Source organism: Venturia canescens, chromosome 7 (assembly GCF_019457755.1).
Source record: "Venturia canescens isolate UGA chromosome 7, ASM1945775v1, whole genome shotgun sequence".
NCBI classification, from domain to species: Eukaryota; Metazoa; Arthropoda; class Insecta; order Hymenoptera; family Ichneumonidae; genus Venturia; species Venturia canescens.
This window is the reverse complement of record NC_057427.1, coordinates 16,109,270-16,127,493: the sequence shown is the minus strand read 5'-3', so window position 1 is coordinate 16,127,493 and position 18,224 is coordinate 16,109,270. Positions and strand designations below refer to the sequence as shown.

The 18,224-nt window shown below is 41.4% G+C and overlaps 1 protein-coding gene across 7 annotated transcripts in view; it reads right to left on the bottom strand.

The window, feature by feature from the left end:
- Positions 1-18,224, bottom strand: part of LOC122414222 (latrophilin Cirl-like) — a 101,019-nt gene that overhangs the window by 15,623 nt on the left and 67,172 nt on the right. For all 7 annotated transcript variants that reach the window (XM_043425275.1, XM_043425276.1, XM_043425281.1 and 4 more), the window contains exons 3-8: positions 4,687-4,873; positions 2,997-3,103; positions 2,558-2,738; positions 2,175-2,341; positions 731-1,375; positions 137-548 (exon numbers count right to left, since the gene is read on the bottom strand). In XM_043425275.1, coding sequence (XP_043281210.1) covers positions 137-548; positions 731-1,375; positions 2,175-2,341; positions 2,558-2,738; positions 2,997-3,103; positions 4,687-4,873 — 1,699 coding nt within the window. The remainder of the gene's footprint in view (positions 1-136; positions 549-730; positions 1,376-2,174; positions 2,342-2,557; positions 2,739-2,996; positions 3,104-4,686; positions 4,874-18,224) is intronic.

Below are 18,224 nucleotides of genomic sequence, written 5' to 3'. Positions count from 1 at the left end.
ATTTTATCCAAGTTTTATATTGAAAAAGCTTCTTGTGTTTTACAGGAACATTTTGGGGGAGGGGAGTGAGTTCACTCGTCTCGATTCGATTTAAAATTTTGATTCATCAGGAGAATAAAAACTCAAATAAATTCACCTCATGATGTAGTCCCAGAAAACGCATCTAGGATTAGTAACATTATCAGCAGTGAGGTGTTGAAAATATACTCTCACGGGTTCTGATAACTGGATGTGTCGCCCTTTTCCCAAAGAGGCTGAAATAACTTTGCTGTTGAGTATTCGACTAGTGTTCTTTTTTATTCTCGGTTGTATTTCGTCATTTAGTACGACCGATGGTTCCTCGTCTTGGGGTTGGAGGATTTCTTCGAGGCGATCGAACGCCATGAATACGAGGCGTACGATCCCGTCGTCGCTGTTTTCGAGTAAGGAACGTCTCGTCAGTTCGACGTAGTCGTTCGAGGCGGTCCATCGTTGTTGGAGCAAGTCGATTGGAAAAATTTCCACGCTCCTGTCGATCTTGCGGGTTTCGAGGACTCGAACTTCCATGACTGTGAAACCATTTGGAAAAAGTAAGAAAAACAAATGTTGATTCGCACGTTTAATTAGAGCTGCTCAAGTGCTGCAAATTTTTATCGACCATTCGATAGTCAAAGCCAGTTTTGAGCTCATTGGCATTTCGAGAATCTTTCATAGCAACACAAAACCATCGCACGCGCGTAATAATACTCACGTATATTTTTGCCCTCCTGAACGATTGTTTTTTCGTGCATCAGCGTGTCAGCAAGTAAAAAAGCGTTTTCCTCGAGGCCGATGAGGAGGGAGGTGGCGACTCGCATTTGTTCCTGATGACTCAAATCGTTCCACGAAGCCATTTGTGCCTTGTCCAACAAATTGCTTCCCGTTCTAACGACACCTTGAAGAAGTTCCGTGACGCTAACTTCACGCTGCCTCGCGTCTTGGTAAGTCCTTATGTCTTGTGCCATTTTCTCCGCCATGTTTTTTATGATTTTAGTTGTAATCATCATATCACCGCCGTACAGTACGCGACTGTTGTTCGTAACTTGTGACAAATCGCTGCTTATACCGAGGATCATATCGCCCTCGATAACGCGATTCTCGAGCGAGGTCAACCAGAGCGAGCGGCACTCGCTCAGATCAGGCGCGTCCCGATGCCATTTTGCTACTTCTTCGCTGATTACGCATCTCCATCGCGCCAAACCGTTCGCACCTCCCGGACAACTTTGCACAGCAACGTCACCCGCCCTCGTTGCGTTCCAGTAAAGGTTACGAGCTGCTACGTGGGGGCATATTTGCTTACTGTATTCGTTCCATTGGCCATTGCCTGAACTCGTGTCAGGACTCTGCGTTGTGGAACCTGCAAATTATGCGCGTGACGACCGATTCATATCAATCTTATTGATTTGAAAAAAATTTGAATTACGAGGGGCTGCCTCGCAAGCTGGAGCATCGAATTGAACGCAGAAAATCGCCTCGACATCCGACGCGTTATCCAAAAGTCAATATTCATGAATTTACATCGTGAACGTCGTTCAAACGATTGGATGTCAAGCGAGAATTCCTGGGAGCATTATTGTCGGGGATCAAACTTCTTGGAAAAGTTTCGACCGACGATCCGACACTTTTAGTAGCTCCTTTTTTGAAAACCAATTAAACAGAGATCGGAAACAGTTCGGATCGCCTTCCCGGATCACGTTATCCAAGCTGCTCTCGAAACAAAAATACTCGAGATGGAAGGATAAATCGACGAGCGCTTTTTTTTATAGAAAATGCTTCGTAGCATTGACCCCAGGCATTATTTTGGTATCAACCGCGGTTTTAACAAGATTTTAAACGAAAGCGGGCTGTCAACCGTACCGATTAATAACTCGCCAGGCTTAAATTCGATTCGAAAATTGCATTAGACTTTTCTCGGTATTCTGATCTGAAATTAGAGCTGCATAGACACTTCCCAGACGGAATCCCAAAATTGTGAAAAGTCGATGACAAATCGTGTTATTGCAAATAAAAACAAATTATTAGAAAAAAAAAAAAAAAAACATTGTTTCGCGTCAAAGAGATTTCCCTCGAGTACGAAGCAGAACTCGAAGGGATTTTGTTCCCGGAAACCCGAGTTCCGTTTATCCCGAAAACGGGAGTAACGTGTTCGTAAATACCTGTGGGTCTTCGACTTGTTTTCCATGGAACAAACGTCGTGGTAACTGGAGTTTGAGTGGTGTCCGGTACGCCAAGAAGTGACGGTGGGCCTCGTTCGCTCGGAGGATAAATACTTTGTTCTTCGTCGACGAGTTCGCTGTCGAGACCAGATGGTGTCGAGGTCGGGCTGCGCAAAGATGAAATGTGAAAATCATTGCGTTAGCAGAGATCGGGGGGGGGGAGGCCGAGAACTCAAAAAATTGAATTCGATCAAGTTTATTTGAGAAAAAAGGACGAACGGAAGCATCGAACGTTCGAGCTGTCGTATGTGACGTTAATAATGCCGGTTTAAAAGAAAAATCGAGAGAATGAAAAGTTGATATATTTAGTTGTGTAAACTGACCTTGTTTCAGAGGCTGGTATCGGCGGTAAAAGGGTGGAAATAGCCGGAGGTTGTTTCGCAGTTGGCGGGGTTGTCAACCTCGCTACAGGTCTGACAGTGGGGCTGCCGGTGCTCCAAACGCTTGGTTGCGAAGTAATCAACCATGGAGGACTTGGTCTTGATGTCGTCGTTGTTGTTGCAGCTGTAAATATTTCACTGAATTTAATCACCGTTTGCGAGAACACCGCGTGTGCCGGGAGAGTTTCAAACTTTTCGATTGTCCTGCGCATATTAAATTTTGCGAGCTCCCAACACGACGAACATTGACAAGTGTGCCGTCCTCTGGCACAGGCTCGCAAGGAGTGGGACACGACGAGCGTCCCACTCCTTGATAAATTGTGTGAAAATGATAAATGATAAATTGTGTGAAAAAAACAGTTAACTCTTCCGTTTTACTTACCGGATAAACATTGATAGTGAGCCTCGAGGTACTTCAGAGTGCTCGGGCAGGGATCCCCAAATTGCAATGTTGACGCAACGATACTGCAATTCTGTTGCTGATTGCATCTGAGCGGTTCAAAGGGCGCGCAGACAGACGGAGGAGGACCAAGCGAGAATAAAACAAATAACGAAACAAAGGTTATTCATAGTTTTTTGCTTTGAACGGGAACAAAGTTCGTACGCGCAGTTAAAAAAGGGCAAAGCTTTCGAAATTCTATGAAACACATTCAAATTTAAAAACATTTTTTTTCAACTACAATACTGCAGTCTCACTCGATACGCGATCCCGCTTTAAACTCGGGCTACTGAAATCCTACTAACAACGTTTGTTGCGTCACAGAAAAATATTTTTCTCGCAGCACCCTGCTGTTCACGTGGACTCCGGAGCAATATTTCCAGTTTATTCAAACTCTATCTGCATTTCCTTTTTTATTTTCTGTTCGTTTTTTATGCCAGTTATTAACAGAAGAAAGATCAACGAGGAGGGGATGAGTCGAGGTACGAGAACTGGAAGAGCAAAGCTCATGCCTTTAAGAGTATGGATCAGTCGACTAACCTCACTTGGAATTTTTTAAATTGAAATTCTCTGAGACGGTTTGACCGATTAAAAAAAAAGGCTCTGTCAGCCTACGCAGAAGGATGGCAAAAATCGACTGACAGAGCCTTTTTTTAAACGTCAAACTGTGTCAAAGAATTTCGATTTCGAAATTTGCAGCTATCTTTCTCGCACTCACGGTTGCGCTATACCGACTGATCCATCCTCTTAAAGTTCTGCCTCCTTGCGAAGCCGGATCACGTATCGGGATTGAGCATTTTATGAAGTCTCCGAGACATTATCGTACTTTCCTGTGCGATTGTATGAAAAATTCCAAGTGTCTGCCTTTTATCGTGTCGATTGATTTTTATTTATCTCCCTTGTGGCTCGTCGCATTTAACTTAAATATGCGCAACCGTTTTTATATCCCGAGAAGATTTTGCTGCGACTGGCACCCACGAGAATTTATCGCGAGCATATTCCATGTATTTAAAGTGATAAATTAGCTCTTCTGAAAGCATAAAGACTGTCACGAGTGCGTCGCGTGTCCGAATGTCTAACAAAGTCTCCTTTATCTATAATCAATAGGAACTCGCAATCACCGATTCAGTTATCCGATTTTTCGAAGCGATAAAGTGCCGAATTTCGAGTGCCAATACATCAAAGTACGAGAGATCCGGAAATTGATAAGTGATCGGGAATATTCCGAAGGTAATGAAACGATATTTGTTTTCTCGCTGCGACATTCGACAACGAGCGAGGAAATGCCACGGAAACTAGCAGTCCGCCTTCCATTTCTGTCCATTCGCTTGTCAATATCCGAAGCACAAACGCCCGAACGTATGACCAATATGTTGCATGATATCCGGTCGAGTATTCCCATTTTTTATCGCCTTTGTTTATACTCTTTCTCACTCAGATCCTTCTGGATCTCTCCCTGCTTCCCTCCCTCTCTCTCTTCTCATACGGAAACTCTCATAAGTCGTTGTCGAGTGTTCATATTTCTCCGTGCAAAGTAAAATAAACGTGGTAGCACAACTCTCACAGAAAATAGTATAAACGTTGAAAAAGGAGTGGTGCACAAAGAGAAAGAGAGAAAAAAGGATCAACTTACACGTTGTAGAGAACCCGGAACGACTTGGGTGACATACAATTGACACTCCAGTCAGTATTGCCATGCTCGTTGCATATCGTTATCGAAAATCTTCCGTAATTCGCACGTATGAGATGTATGAGTTCTCCCTCGCCACATTCTATCCGCAATGTCTTTCCCTCGCACTCGTACGCTGTGTCGTAACGTTCTGCAACATAAAATATGCAAATTTATTTTATTGTCATCTTTAGTGCACTCGATTCAGGCAATAACGATTGAGGACGATGCAATATTGTACGGATTTTTTCATTTATTTGTGAATTGCACGTTGATTACTCAATGGAAATAAATTTTTTAATGATGATTACGCCACGTGAAGCATGGCGAACTCCAAATTAGTGGAGCCTGGAATTTCGTCAATTTATGAAGAAATTTCATATTTTCTGGAAAGTTTCAGTTTTTTTTATGACCCGATAACATATCGATCTGTTGTTTTTTCTTGAATACATTTAATAAATTTATTTCGTTTTATACACGGAGAGAATAAAATTCACTGTAAAAAATTAATTCCTGTAAAGGACTGTAAAATTTTCAATATTTTGCTGAATTTTTAGTTTCATAACAGTAAATATTGCAGATAATAAAATTTACGGTACGTCTGCTAAAATTAACAAAACGTTTAGTAAATTTTACGGTGCATCACGGTTAACTGTCTTTGCCCCAATGTAGGTATCGATCACTCGCTTCCGAATTTCATAGCACACTAAATCGGTGATTTACACACTTCAACAAAGGGCTGAGCATATAAAAACAATGGGGAAATAGGCCGATGTAGCGACAAAATACCCCTGTTATGTTACTATTATCGCCGCATCTTGTCATAAACATTCGTACGGAAATTTTTACAGTGCAGCGCAGTAAAATTCACGGTCACGTTCATGTAATATTTTGAAAAAAATATTGAATTTATCTTCAAAATTACGGCACCTTTAACCAGAAATTTCTTTTAGACATACACGAAGAAAACGAATTCGTTTTCTATACTGAGGAATATATTGTTTTTCAATAATTTTCAAAGTATTTAGCCACCGATTACAAACAGCATAGTATTTTTTGAATTTTTTACATTTTTCGTTCCTTGAATTCTATAAGCAGCTTTGTGTCGATAGCAAAAAGTGATGCAAATTTATTTCGTTTTGATTTCGAGCGTTACTCACCGCGTCAGACTAGCACTTACTGATAAGTGAAAATTTATTGTAAGTCACTAATTTTGACTTTGGTGCAATATAAACATTTGAAGTGACTGAAAAGATTTTTTACTATGCTTATAGAGAAAAATATACTCTTATTTGAGTCTTTTGAATAAAAGGTATGGGTATATTGGTCTTTTTACTATGGTGGATAGAACAATAATTCTTATTAGTACTGCTGGTAATGCTCTTCGAATTAACGCTGCAATCCAGTACGTATAGTCCCCGAGATACTATGTTCCTAGTACTTCCCTCTAGAATTTTCGGCTTCGTTTTCTCCGTGTACTTTTAGACATACTCCGATAAAAGTTCCTACCTTTAATAATGAATATATTATTAAATGTATAAGAAAATTCATTTTTTTTTCACATCGTAATATCATGAATTGCAGTTCGTCATCGTCAATTTTTCAAATTTAATTATCTCCGTGTATTTCGAATAAATTTATTTGAACTGTGTTTTCTCTGCCACGCTTTTTCTCACTATTCTGTAAGATTCTCTTGGGATTTTCGTCGCATCGAGGAGCAGCGAATCCTCTGTGGAAACATTAGGATTCAGGTAGGATATAACTTGTAATCCAATAGAAAATCCGCATTGGGATCCGGTTTACTACAACTGGGATGTGTTTCATTGTTGGAATCGAATCCAATGACGGGCTGGATTCTAAGCAGGGAGAGGAACGATCGTAAGCATCGAGTTGGATGAAGAGCGATATTTTGTGTACGAATACGTTGCAGCGTCCAATGAAGCAAACTGAGCGCGTTTGAGTCGGTGGCATCGTGAAAATGTACGCGGAACGATTTGAATTTTTATTGAGATTGAATCGCAACCTTTATTTACGAGAGTTTGAATTTTTAAACGTTTTTATTCACGAGCAAGGAAATTTGTCGATCCCGGACAATTTGTTCACCAATTTTCCGATAAATGGGAGTCTGACAAAATTAGGTGCAATTAGAGAGCGAGCATGTCCGGGCGTTCGTTTTCAATAAACGTTGGAGCGTTGATAAAATCCGGTCCCTTTGAGTTATTAAAATGGAATGCAGAAAAAATGCGGGCAGATAATGAAGTTGCACATTGTTCCTTCGTTATTAAACTTCTCTCCCAAGACTCGTGTTATGTACAATGTACAATGTAATTATAATTGAAAAAAAATCGCTCTTTTCACATAAATGAGTTTCGTCGTGGAAGTTGACGAGAGAGCGAAGCGCACAAAGTTCTTTCGCGACTTTGCAGCGTTCCATCAATTCAAAGGAGCACAAGAATTTTAGATATTTGTGTGAAGCTTGAAAAACATTTTTTTGCAGCATCCGTCAAAGTGCACTTTCTCAATGCGACAGTTTTACAAAAACGAAGTTTAACCTGCTGGCGTCGCTTCGAATCGATAAACATTTAATAAAGTCGGAGTGGGGAGGTTAATGAAAAATGAGATAGTGCGAGAGTGATTGAGAAATGAGAGATTGCAAGTCAAAAGGAAGAATCATTTGAGATAACAAGCTTTTCGATTCGCATTGCCTGGCCGGAGAAGAGTGGGAAAATAATCAAGGAGAAAGGAGATTCGTTTCATGACACCGCAATCCGTGGGTTTGAATCATAACTGCGCGCGGAAAAAGGAGAGTACGGAGGACGTAGACGGGCGGAGAGAAAGAGAGAGAGAGAGAGAGAGAGAGAGAGAGAGAGAGAGGGAGATGGCAAACCCGAAAGCACAAAGGTGGTGACGGTACGAATTGTACTAAGAAAGGGAAAGACGCGTTTGCTTGCGGTCCCTCGAGAACGTGATTTACCTTCGCTACCCTCTTCGCGAGAGAGCGCGGATGAGAAAGAGAAGTTACGCCGAGGAGCAAGATTATCAGGATCATTAGTTACGGATGCCCCGTCCAAACTTGGACCATTCCCGTCTCGATAAATGCGCGTGAAGAGAAAAGAAATCGAACATGCGTATACACACTATCCTCCTTCTCTCTCAACCCCCTCAGGGTGCGTTCTTCGTTTCTGCGTGGTTCTCCGTCGACGCCTGCCAGAAGGAGAAAGAGAGAGAGAGAGGAGGCGCGAAGGACGACCGGACTTAAAAAAGACCAAGAAACGCATCAAAGAAGTTTCGTCCGGGCGAAGAGTTATTACGAAAAAAAACACCCACAAATAATATCTCTATAGCCGGTAATAAAACGGTCAGACAGTTTCGGCTCGTTTATTCGCATTCTTTAAAGTGCACTACGTTGCTCATGAGATATGCCGAACTTGCATACTCCTCGCCGCGTCTTTCGTTATTTAAGCTTGTCTTGTTGTCAACATTGCATCCTTAATGGTCTGGGAAATCGTCAGTGGCCAGCACGAGATCCAGAGGGCCTAAAGTAGACACTCGGCTTGAGCGACGAGTGCGATTCTCTGTTACGTCGAAACATTCTTTCCAATTTTCAACTTTCCTTCGATTTAGTGTCGCACAATTGCCCCGGAAATAACAAATTTGCAATTATGCTATTTTCATTTGTTGGGACACAGCTCCTTAACTTACACGCTTTACATCACAAACTTTTAGATTTATTTGATCGACGTTTGTTTATTCGAGGCAGGGTTTTGGGCGCGTGGCTGATGAATCTCCCGAAATTAAAGAGCTCCGGACAGTTTTATTTTCACAACCATGAGCTCGGATCTTGATCCTGACGAGCATACGCAATGTAAAACTGCAAGAACATCTGGAAGTCGCCCCGCGTCCGTTATATCACGCGTGATCTACCGAACGAACATTTCCAATTGAAACATCCGGGGGAAGAAAAAAGTACAATACGAAACGCTGATTCGAGGATAGAGATCGGTGAGCGATTGTGTCACTGATCGGACTAGCGTAAATACAGCGAGGAATTAAATTTTTTTTCCATTCATTTTACGTTGCGCTGAGTCATGCGTGCAGTTTGTGTGAATCTTTGGGTGTTAGAAAGTCGTTTTTTTTTGTTACTTCGAAGGCTTTACGAAACGAGTCCTTGAGCATATTTTTCTACATTGTGCCATCGATAGCTCGATCCCAATGATTCGTACAGAAAGTTTCAATCGTTTATTTTTACGAGCTCTGCGAACAATACGAAAATGTTCAATTGTATTTCCTGAAAGTATCCTTCTCGAGAGATTGGCTATCTGCAACGCATTATTTCTCCTCGAGATTTCGATCTTCGATTAACCAATTTATAATGATAATAATATCACTGAGTTTAGTTAAATGAAACTCCGGTCGTCAATCAGGACGGATTTTCAGCTGCTGCTTTTTCGGCCTGCAGTCGTTCGCCACGGTGATGCGTGTTTCGTAATTTCTTTGCACGCGAATCGTTTGGCTTCGGTGGCCCAAATTTCGTGGCCAGCGTCGCATCGAAGTGGCTTGAACTCCTCGTCTCGACGCGTGCACGATAAATAATGAGAAAATATGAAGAAATTTTCGATTCATTGAGACCCTGAATGTTTGCGGATTCAATTATTCCATTACAGCACGAAGGTCGAGGAGTTTCATAAGTCGAACGTCCTTTTAGATCTTTGAATCATTTGAAAAGCGTCGTTCACCTCCATTTTTACCAGCAAGACCGTTCTCGTGATTTGCATCCCACTGGTTTTCGTGCTCCTCGTAAATTTCGTATTCGAAAGTGTCTCCTCAACTTGCATTGATATCCGAGTAAGCGAACACAATGCGACGTCTAAACTTCGAATCGTGTAATCGTCAAGCCTTGCGAGGGCACGTTTAAAATAGAACTGCCCATCACCGACGGAATATTCCGTTTGTGAATTTTCAGCTTCAATATCCGATTCTTTTTTTCTTCATTCTCAAGCCTTCGCTATAATTATCGAGAGAGTTATCAGCGCTTTGCTAATTCTTCGAGGGTCCTCATTTCCCCAATAATTTAGTCGAAGAGTTGAGAGGATTCTTAATTAAATAAGACACAATATTTCAGACTCCGATCGACCCCCGCACACTCGAATCGTTTTTCAAGTCGATCAATATTAACTTGAATACCCGTAGAAGCTCCGAGCTTTTTCCACTCGAGAGATCGTGAAGTCAGTTGGTCACTGAGAATTTTTCACGTTCGTCGTGCTCCTGCGAAGTCTGACAGGGAGATTCGTCGCGTAATCAGAATATTTTTGTAGGCTTACGAAAATGATCCAGTGTACATTGAACTGGTGCGGGAATGAAAGATGAATTCGGCATCCGTAGCTTGATTACAAGGCGTCCTATAGTGGCTCCGAGCACATCTGCTTGTATTGACCACATCGCGCTCCGTTCTTCCTTCGCTTTCTGCTCTACAGACGCGACGGTCTGTAGAGCAGGTGAGAGAAGTTGTAGGGGCTCTGTCACAGGCACGCCCATCCTTCATACTCATTCCCTGCTTCGATCAAACCTCACTAAGCTCGGGTAGTATGTCTGCGTGTTAATCTCTCGGTCCCTTTCCCTCTTTATCTTGTGGAACGAAAAAAATGCCCACTTTCAACGTAATCTGCGATTAGCACCATTAAGTATGCAACAGACTCACTGTCAATTATCGTAACGCGAAATCGTGCGGTTATAGTCACGAATGTCTGTACACATTCTAACGATCGTGAACCCACTCAAGGATGGTGCACATCTGCAGGCTACAAAAAAAAAACACATTTTCCAGTGGAATTCATTCTGGAACGCTTGCTGCAAGCAACAAATGTTTCGAATGATCTTCGCGTGTGTTGCTGTTTTCAAATCGAAGACGATTCTCACTCCCATAATTCGTCCTCGGGGCGTCGAAGCTTCACCCAGACCCGCAGTACGTATCGCTCATCCCACAATCTTTCAAAGCTTCTTTATCTAACGAGGAAAGATACGATAATTATTCCCAAGGTTCTTAATTTCCTCGTTTCTTCAAAAAATCGATGCGACGATGCAACAGAGTGTGATTCTAATTCGTCGGCCGGTAATTGTTCGTGCGTGCGCGTGCACCCACGTAACATGTATTAATCATTAGCTCTCACACGAGCCTCGCTCCAAGTGTATCCAGCGTTATCGACACGGCTATATACTCAGAGAAGCCACGCAATCCTTTATCGCGTAATATTGATTTTAAATTAGGGAGATTGTGCTCCAGTCGCGACGCTGGTCAGTTGGCGCAGACAAAGTAAGCTCCAATGCATATCGCTATATATGCCCGCAAAGTATGCAGAGAGAGAGAGAGAGAGAGAGCAATGAGCACATGCACGTGCATATAAATGACACGAAATGGGAAAACGAGGAGGGAGCAGAGCGAGAGAAAAGTTTGTGAAAAAGTGAACGAAAGGGTAAGCGAAATCCGTACGTAAAGGTGTCTAATCATTAGTTCCTGCGGAGGTGCGGCGCCAGATCGAATCGGCGTGCATGTACCGGAGCCATAACGTCTTCCGCGTGTTTCCCGACACACCTCTCGACGGACCTCTCTTGTCCATGATCACAGCCCCTCCCCCCTTTCCTCCCGCCCCATCCTACAGAGTTCGTAATTGGTTGAGTATAGAGCGCAGATCCTGTCTACAGGGCATTCGATATGCACGTGTGTACACACACTCTTACTCACTTCGCGGCATATTGATCCTGATGTCGAGCCGCCCGGCATATGTGTAACTTTTAGATACGTGTACGGACTACTTAACCCGTTAGGGTTCGCTTGCTTTTGAGACTCGAGCTTAAGTTTTTGGGCTAAAACAAAACGCCTGATTCTACAAATAACTGATTTTAGCACGAAACGATTTTCTTAAGAAAGTCTTGAAATTTAGACAGAGTTTAAATGGGTAGTCGACTGACACGGATATGAGATTTCAAAGGGTTCGTCTTGTTGGTTATTTATTAGATAAACGTGTTTAATGAAATTGGTAATGAGCACTCGTGTAACCTCGCATTTGGTTACTTCGGCATTTTGTTTCTTCCTGGCTTGGCCCATTCCTCTGTTTCACTTTCAGCCATTTCACTTTTCACAAAAAAAATGGAAATTCATATTCTGAGCTTTTTGATTCTGGCCAGAATGCGATTGAGATTTTTCCAAAATCGACTGCGAATTCTTGCAACGTTTCGCATGAGAGTTTTCTGCCAGAAGAACAGCTGGATTTCTGGACGTGTCACTGCTGGGTCGCCTTGGCAGATCGTTTTTCTACAAAGCGCTTCTTTATTACCTTCGTGATACCGAGCGCAGGATTCTGATTGGATCGGCAGCTTGTCACACCATATGCCAGCACAGTAAAGTTCTCCACTCGCAGCTCCACGTCGACTAGAGACGCGTTTCGCGATTTCAAACTCTTTTGTTTTGCAGTTACGTTAAACGTGAGTGAAACTCGACGTCGCTCGTGCTCGTGATTATATATGTGGCGGGTTTGAAGAAAAGGAAATGTGCGATCTTTGATTTTTAATACACTTTTTGTAGTTTTGTCGAGTTCGTTTCCTTCAGAAGCTCGAGCTACGCCGGCGGTTTAGAAATGTAATTTTTATACTTTTTGTCTCAATCGTTGGTTCATACTGTTACGAAAACATTGCTCACATTGTATTGAAGCAAAATTTCTACGCTATTACGCTGTTTAAACAGAACAAACAGAGCGTTTCCTCGGGCTATCACGCGCCAGCTTTGAACGCGCTTTTATGGAAAGAGAGCACAACTTTTTTCGAATTAATACACAACGACGTAATTCGTAGTTTTCGAATGATTAACTTCAAATTAAATAGGAACGAATGTAATAAATTCAAAATTTTTCATTTTCAAATTCAATTTCAAGCGAGTTACAATAGTTTGTTTTTTAAGGGACTTCCTTCTTCGAGGTTCACGAACAAAACTGCCACTTTTCTTGATATTTTCTTTTTCTTCACTTTCTATTATGTGCTTTTTGCAAAATGTGAACACATCACATTTCGAATACGTCTTCTCTTTCATGTTCGTTCATGGACAATTATTAGACGTTGCCTGTTGCATAATAACTTGGAAATGAGTCACTGGATTTTCGGGACCTGGAGACGAAATATTTTGCATCGAAGTAAAGCAAAAAAATCTGAAATTCGCCACTTTTTTTACGACCAGGATGAACGTTTACATACAAAAATTCAGTGAACGAAGCGAATCTAAAGAATGAACATTTTTTAAAGCTCCTTTAAGGCCTGCAGTCACTATTCTGGTTGTTTTAAGCTATTTCAACAAAATTTATGTAACAACGGTTTCACTAAACTCTGCAAAATTCTGCTTGATTTTTCGTCATTTTATATCCGTCTTCATACGAGTTGCCCCAAAGGTTTTGCCGGTGATTACGCAATCGTTTGTTCAATAATAGAAAGGGCGATCGCGCACATTTGTAAAAATTTTTATACCAAGAACCCGCAATTGAATAGAAATAATAAGAACGCTGATGGTGTTGGAACACCGTAAAAGGTATCTGTGTAAAAGTATTAAAGTTCTCATCAACTATTGTCTGTACTGACGAACTTAAAATGTTACAGCGCGGGCTAGTACTACGTGGGGGGAATAAATAGCAGCATGCGCGTCGTTTCTTATTCAGTTTGTGAGATTCAAAGAGTTTCTCCTTTGCAAAAACAGTGATTGCACCATTATTGAGGGGTATTCGCGAAAAAAAATCATTTTGTACTTGAGGTCCGTTTGCACATGAATTTTGAGGTCGTAGGAAGAAAATTGTAAACCGTTGCTCGGTATTTCCCTCTGTATATTTAATGCGTCTCCCCAAAACTGGAGCTCCCGAAGCTCTGCATCGAGAAAATAGGTGAAGGTGTCGCGGCGAATATACGGACTCGCGCATAGCGCCTATGATCATGGGCGAGACATGGTCGGATGGAATGGTCAACAGAGTGGAAACTTCACGGATGAACGGAGCTGTGGGCTTTGTAATTCTTCTGGTCCCAGAGGCATCTAGCTTTGCATTACAAGCATCGCAATCGTCGAGCGCTCGTCGCCGCACGAGCGTCGTCATTCTCCTTAATTTCGTCAAGTACTCTCAATCCGATGTTGTTTTTTTCCCCGATCAGTCTTTCAATCTCGAATGAAACAGTAATTGAATCTCACTCAATTCGGCAATGCCTCATCTCTTCCGACATCAGTTTTTACTCCAATTTTAAGGCAGTTCAACTCCGTCTTATTTATCCTCGTATACACGGATGAACGATTTTATGTAGCAAATATTTTCAGATCTTACCCCATGGATAATTGCCAAGGAGACTACTCCGAATCTATATATACAAATATGAATCGATTAATAAACATATATACTCGAGGCCTCTGCTCGTCGCTAGACACACACAGAGATACACCGAAAATTTTCCGAGCTTCTCAGAGGATTATCAGAGATCGAGTTTCTGGGAACCAATAGGACATACTATCACAGGATCCATCGAACCAAGTGAGTGATAGACGAAATAGGTTAATCGGATTCGTTTGAAAATAGAAAGCGCGCGGCGGTAGGACGAGAGGGTAAGAAATCGAGGTAGGGAAGAAAGAGCGAGAAAGTGGAAGGCAACCGTGTGTAACTGTCTTTGATGCTATGTTGATCGAGCAAAAGAGAGAATCATCTATTCGCATAGTTTGTGGCTATTGCATGTTTCAACGGTCTCCGCGCTATTCCCAATCCACTTCCTTTACTGCTTCTCCTATATCTCCATCTTTTAGATATTCTTTCACATCCTTCGCACAATTTACCATCCCCACTTCTCCGTCCACAATTTAACTTCCGAATCTTTAATCTCAAAATCATTTTTATTTCAAGTCTTCGAAGCTGCATGTGCTTACACCATACTCGAATATGCTGTTGCCTAAGCGAATGCTGTTGCTTAAGAGAATCGACAACTTTTTTGCTCTTTTGATGATCAGAGAAACGATTAAAATTTATTCTCGCAATTATTTAAATTATGTTTAACTTGTTTGTCGAGATTGATAAATTTTTAATACAATGATAGCGGTTAAAATACTTTCGTAGCAAAATCGTCAAGCAAAATGTGACAACAGCCATTTTCTATTTATATGCGTACGTGTATCTATATTTTAAGGGTGAATGATACAAAAGTCGAAATAATTAGAAATTGATGAAATTTGGTGATAATGTTCTTCAACATCAAGTGCGAAAACACAAATTTTTTCAAAATTTTCTTCTGTTTAGTTATCGAGTAATTACGCATTAAAGCAGATTTCTTATGCCTGGAATGTATACCTATATATATGGAAACGCTATGCTTATACACGTGAACTTTAGTGATCAATTACTCGATAACTGTACAGAAGAAAAATCTTAAAAAATTTGTATTGTCAAATTTGGCACTAAAGAATATGTTCACCAAATTTTATAAAATTCTGATCATTTTGAATTTTTTTAAGTTTTTAGCATGGTTTAGCATGGCAACATTGTATCGCCTGTGCAATATATCCTTAAACCAGCTGGCTCATGGCGTTGTCAAACCTTCCACCGTTTATGACGTTATTACTCGTTAACCTCGAACAAGTGTTTTTCTTTCCCATTCCCAAGTGATTTCCACCGCGGTAACAAGGCTTTCTCAGGACATCATTGACATCTAAAAACTATTTTCTACTTTCGTTAATTGTTTTCTCGACAACTAGGCGATAGATTCTATAATAATTCCGGGGATATATGCAACGCTGTACGCTTCTCACATTTCTCCAAATTTCAACTCTTAAAGTTGGAATTCTCGATTTCCATTAGATTTGCGTGAACTTCTTTGAACGGATTCAACACTAAACGCAATGGAACGATGAACAAAGTTTCGTTATTTCTTTTCTTCTAATGCTATCAGATTTTTGATAATATTCAATTCGTAAATGCTGGATATCGATGTGATTTATTTGATGATTATATATATATATCCGTTGGATCTGATATCTATTTTATATGAGCTGATAGAGATATCGTAACGTCCTCGTACCAAGCAAAATCCCAATTCTTCGTCCCATAGGATCTTGCCACATGATCCTGTTCACATCCTATACTATTCCTCGAGTATATCCGATAGGCCAGAGGCTAGACACAATCAGAAATCCAGTCGGATACCTATATTGGAATCGAATTTACAGCCGTGACGTTACGGTGTTGAGAGTCAATCCGCCGAATGTCCGGTCAGATTCTTATAACCCACAGAGGGAAGGGATAATCTCGAGAATCCAGCTGGATGGCCACTATAATTTTTGCACGGTTATATACATCCATAGCACTCAAAGCGTTAAATATAGGGCTTCGGAGATTTACAGATGTGAAGTTAGAATTCCCGTGACGTTGGGAGCAAGGCTGGATTGAGATCCTGTCGCCTCCGAAACTGAAAACCTTCCATTAAGGACTTTTTATTCGGGGCATAATTTTGGACTTTTAATTAATAGCCAAGCGATACGTGCTTCGACGTCAGAACGTTCTAAGCGTTGAGCAAAGATTATTTTGACTTTGACGGGACCGCGTGGTGGCGCAATGATGCGGTTCAAGATTAAATCATATTTCGCATCGAGCGTGCTGATTTTTTTATTTATAATATGTCAAAGCAAGGAGAGACAGGTGAAAAGGGCTGGACAAGTGTCTGAAATAAACAAAAGGCAGTATACGGAATAGGCGCTACAATAAAACTGATTGAGATTCACCACGCGGGAGAACAAAAAGCCTGGTCACAAACTCCAACGGAGAGAAGACCCCTGTAGGGCCTTTCTTCAGCAACTATTCACAATCCCCTTTTTCTCTTTTCCCTTTTATCACATATTTGTCAAGTTTTCTATAGAAACTTTAGCATGCAGCCTGGCAGTGTGTTTCTATCACCAAGATCAAATTCTTCAATGGCTCTTTGGGCTTTATTTATTATTATCTTAGCATTGTACACGTAGCCTATGCGCCTATGACGCACAGCCGATGTACCACCTTTATCGAGTCTTTGCGGGCTCAAGGCGTACGGCGGAGACCTCGATCACCTGTGCTCCCTCTTTTATCAGAGATCCTCTCGAAAGCCAGTATATCCGGAGTACACTCTCCGACGCGATTTGAGCTCGATTGTGATACTCGAAAGCCTGAATTTATCAGCGAGTATCATAAGATAATCTTATTGTTATATTTGCACTCGTTGATCGATAATAATATTAAATGAACAATGGGGTTCGATTATGCAGCGAGACTTTCGAGCATTTTACCAGTGAAGTTATTATTCGTTATAAAAGTTGAAGGAATGAGAGAGTCGTCGTGTGAGCTTGGATTCGTCGAATAAACGGACCAAAAGCACTTACTACGGCTTTGTGAAGGAGTTCATTTGAAAATCGAATTGTGAAATTATTGGAAACGGTATTTAACCACCTGCCAATTGAACGTGAATACATTTACGAGGGGAATGTATTCAATGTACTTGAAAATTAACGACCTTCCAATCATAAGTTTTTCCATGGCTAAGCAAATTTCACATGGATCGTGAGGAAACGCGATTGGAACGGTTTTATCAGATATCACTATGAAAACGAATCGGAGCTCTAGTTACAATAAACCCTCGTTAATTATTCAGCGAGTGTAATTTGACGGTGTCGAGTGCATTTCCATCTAATTGCTACTAACAGCCTAAATATCCATTCGAGACTGCAATAGTCCAACAGCCGGAAGATTTTTCGCTGCAAGATTAATCGCAGTTAATATTCCGTTTGTAAATTATTCAGGGATCCCCTTTCGCGAGCAGTGTAAATGCAAATTGGTGAGGCGGTGCGAAGTTAGGAATAAATGAATCGTTCGAGGATAATGCATTCTTCGACTAAATCTTCTTTACCAATATATCGTTTGTTTATCACGTGGAAAGTTCTCTCGAGTCGATCATGAAAATATTGATTTGTAATGTACAACCCCAAGCCCGAGCTCTTCAATGTCCCTTCTCCAAAGAACTTTGACTCCTCGCGAAACAGGCTCAGCAGGTGAAAAAAGCACGTTGACGAATATTCGCCTCGAAAATCAAAGGCAACGGTCAACGGTATGCTCACACGTACGCGTCTGCTGATTATCCGCGGCGTTGTACAGTTATGCATACACTCACACGCGATGCTTATATACAGGGATCTATAGCCTAGCATATGTATCGTTGGGTATCCTGATTTGCCATTTGTGAATCTAACAGAGCTGAAGATTGCAAGGAGTGTGCGCAATACGTAAGAGATCAAGGAGAGCCTGGAGGCGATCAAAGATATAACAGCGTTGAAGAGTCTCCGTATCGTTTCGCGCTTGTTCGCTTTCTCTTGTCTTTCCTCGTCTACTTCCATCCTCTCTTCACCATACGAGTTCTCGGAGTCTTGAAACGTTCTTGAGCACTCGGTTGCTTGGAATGCGAGGTGGCCATCTTGGTGA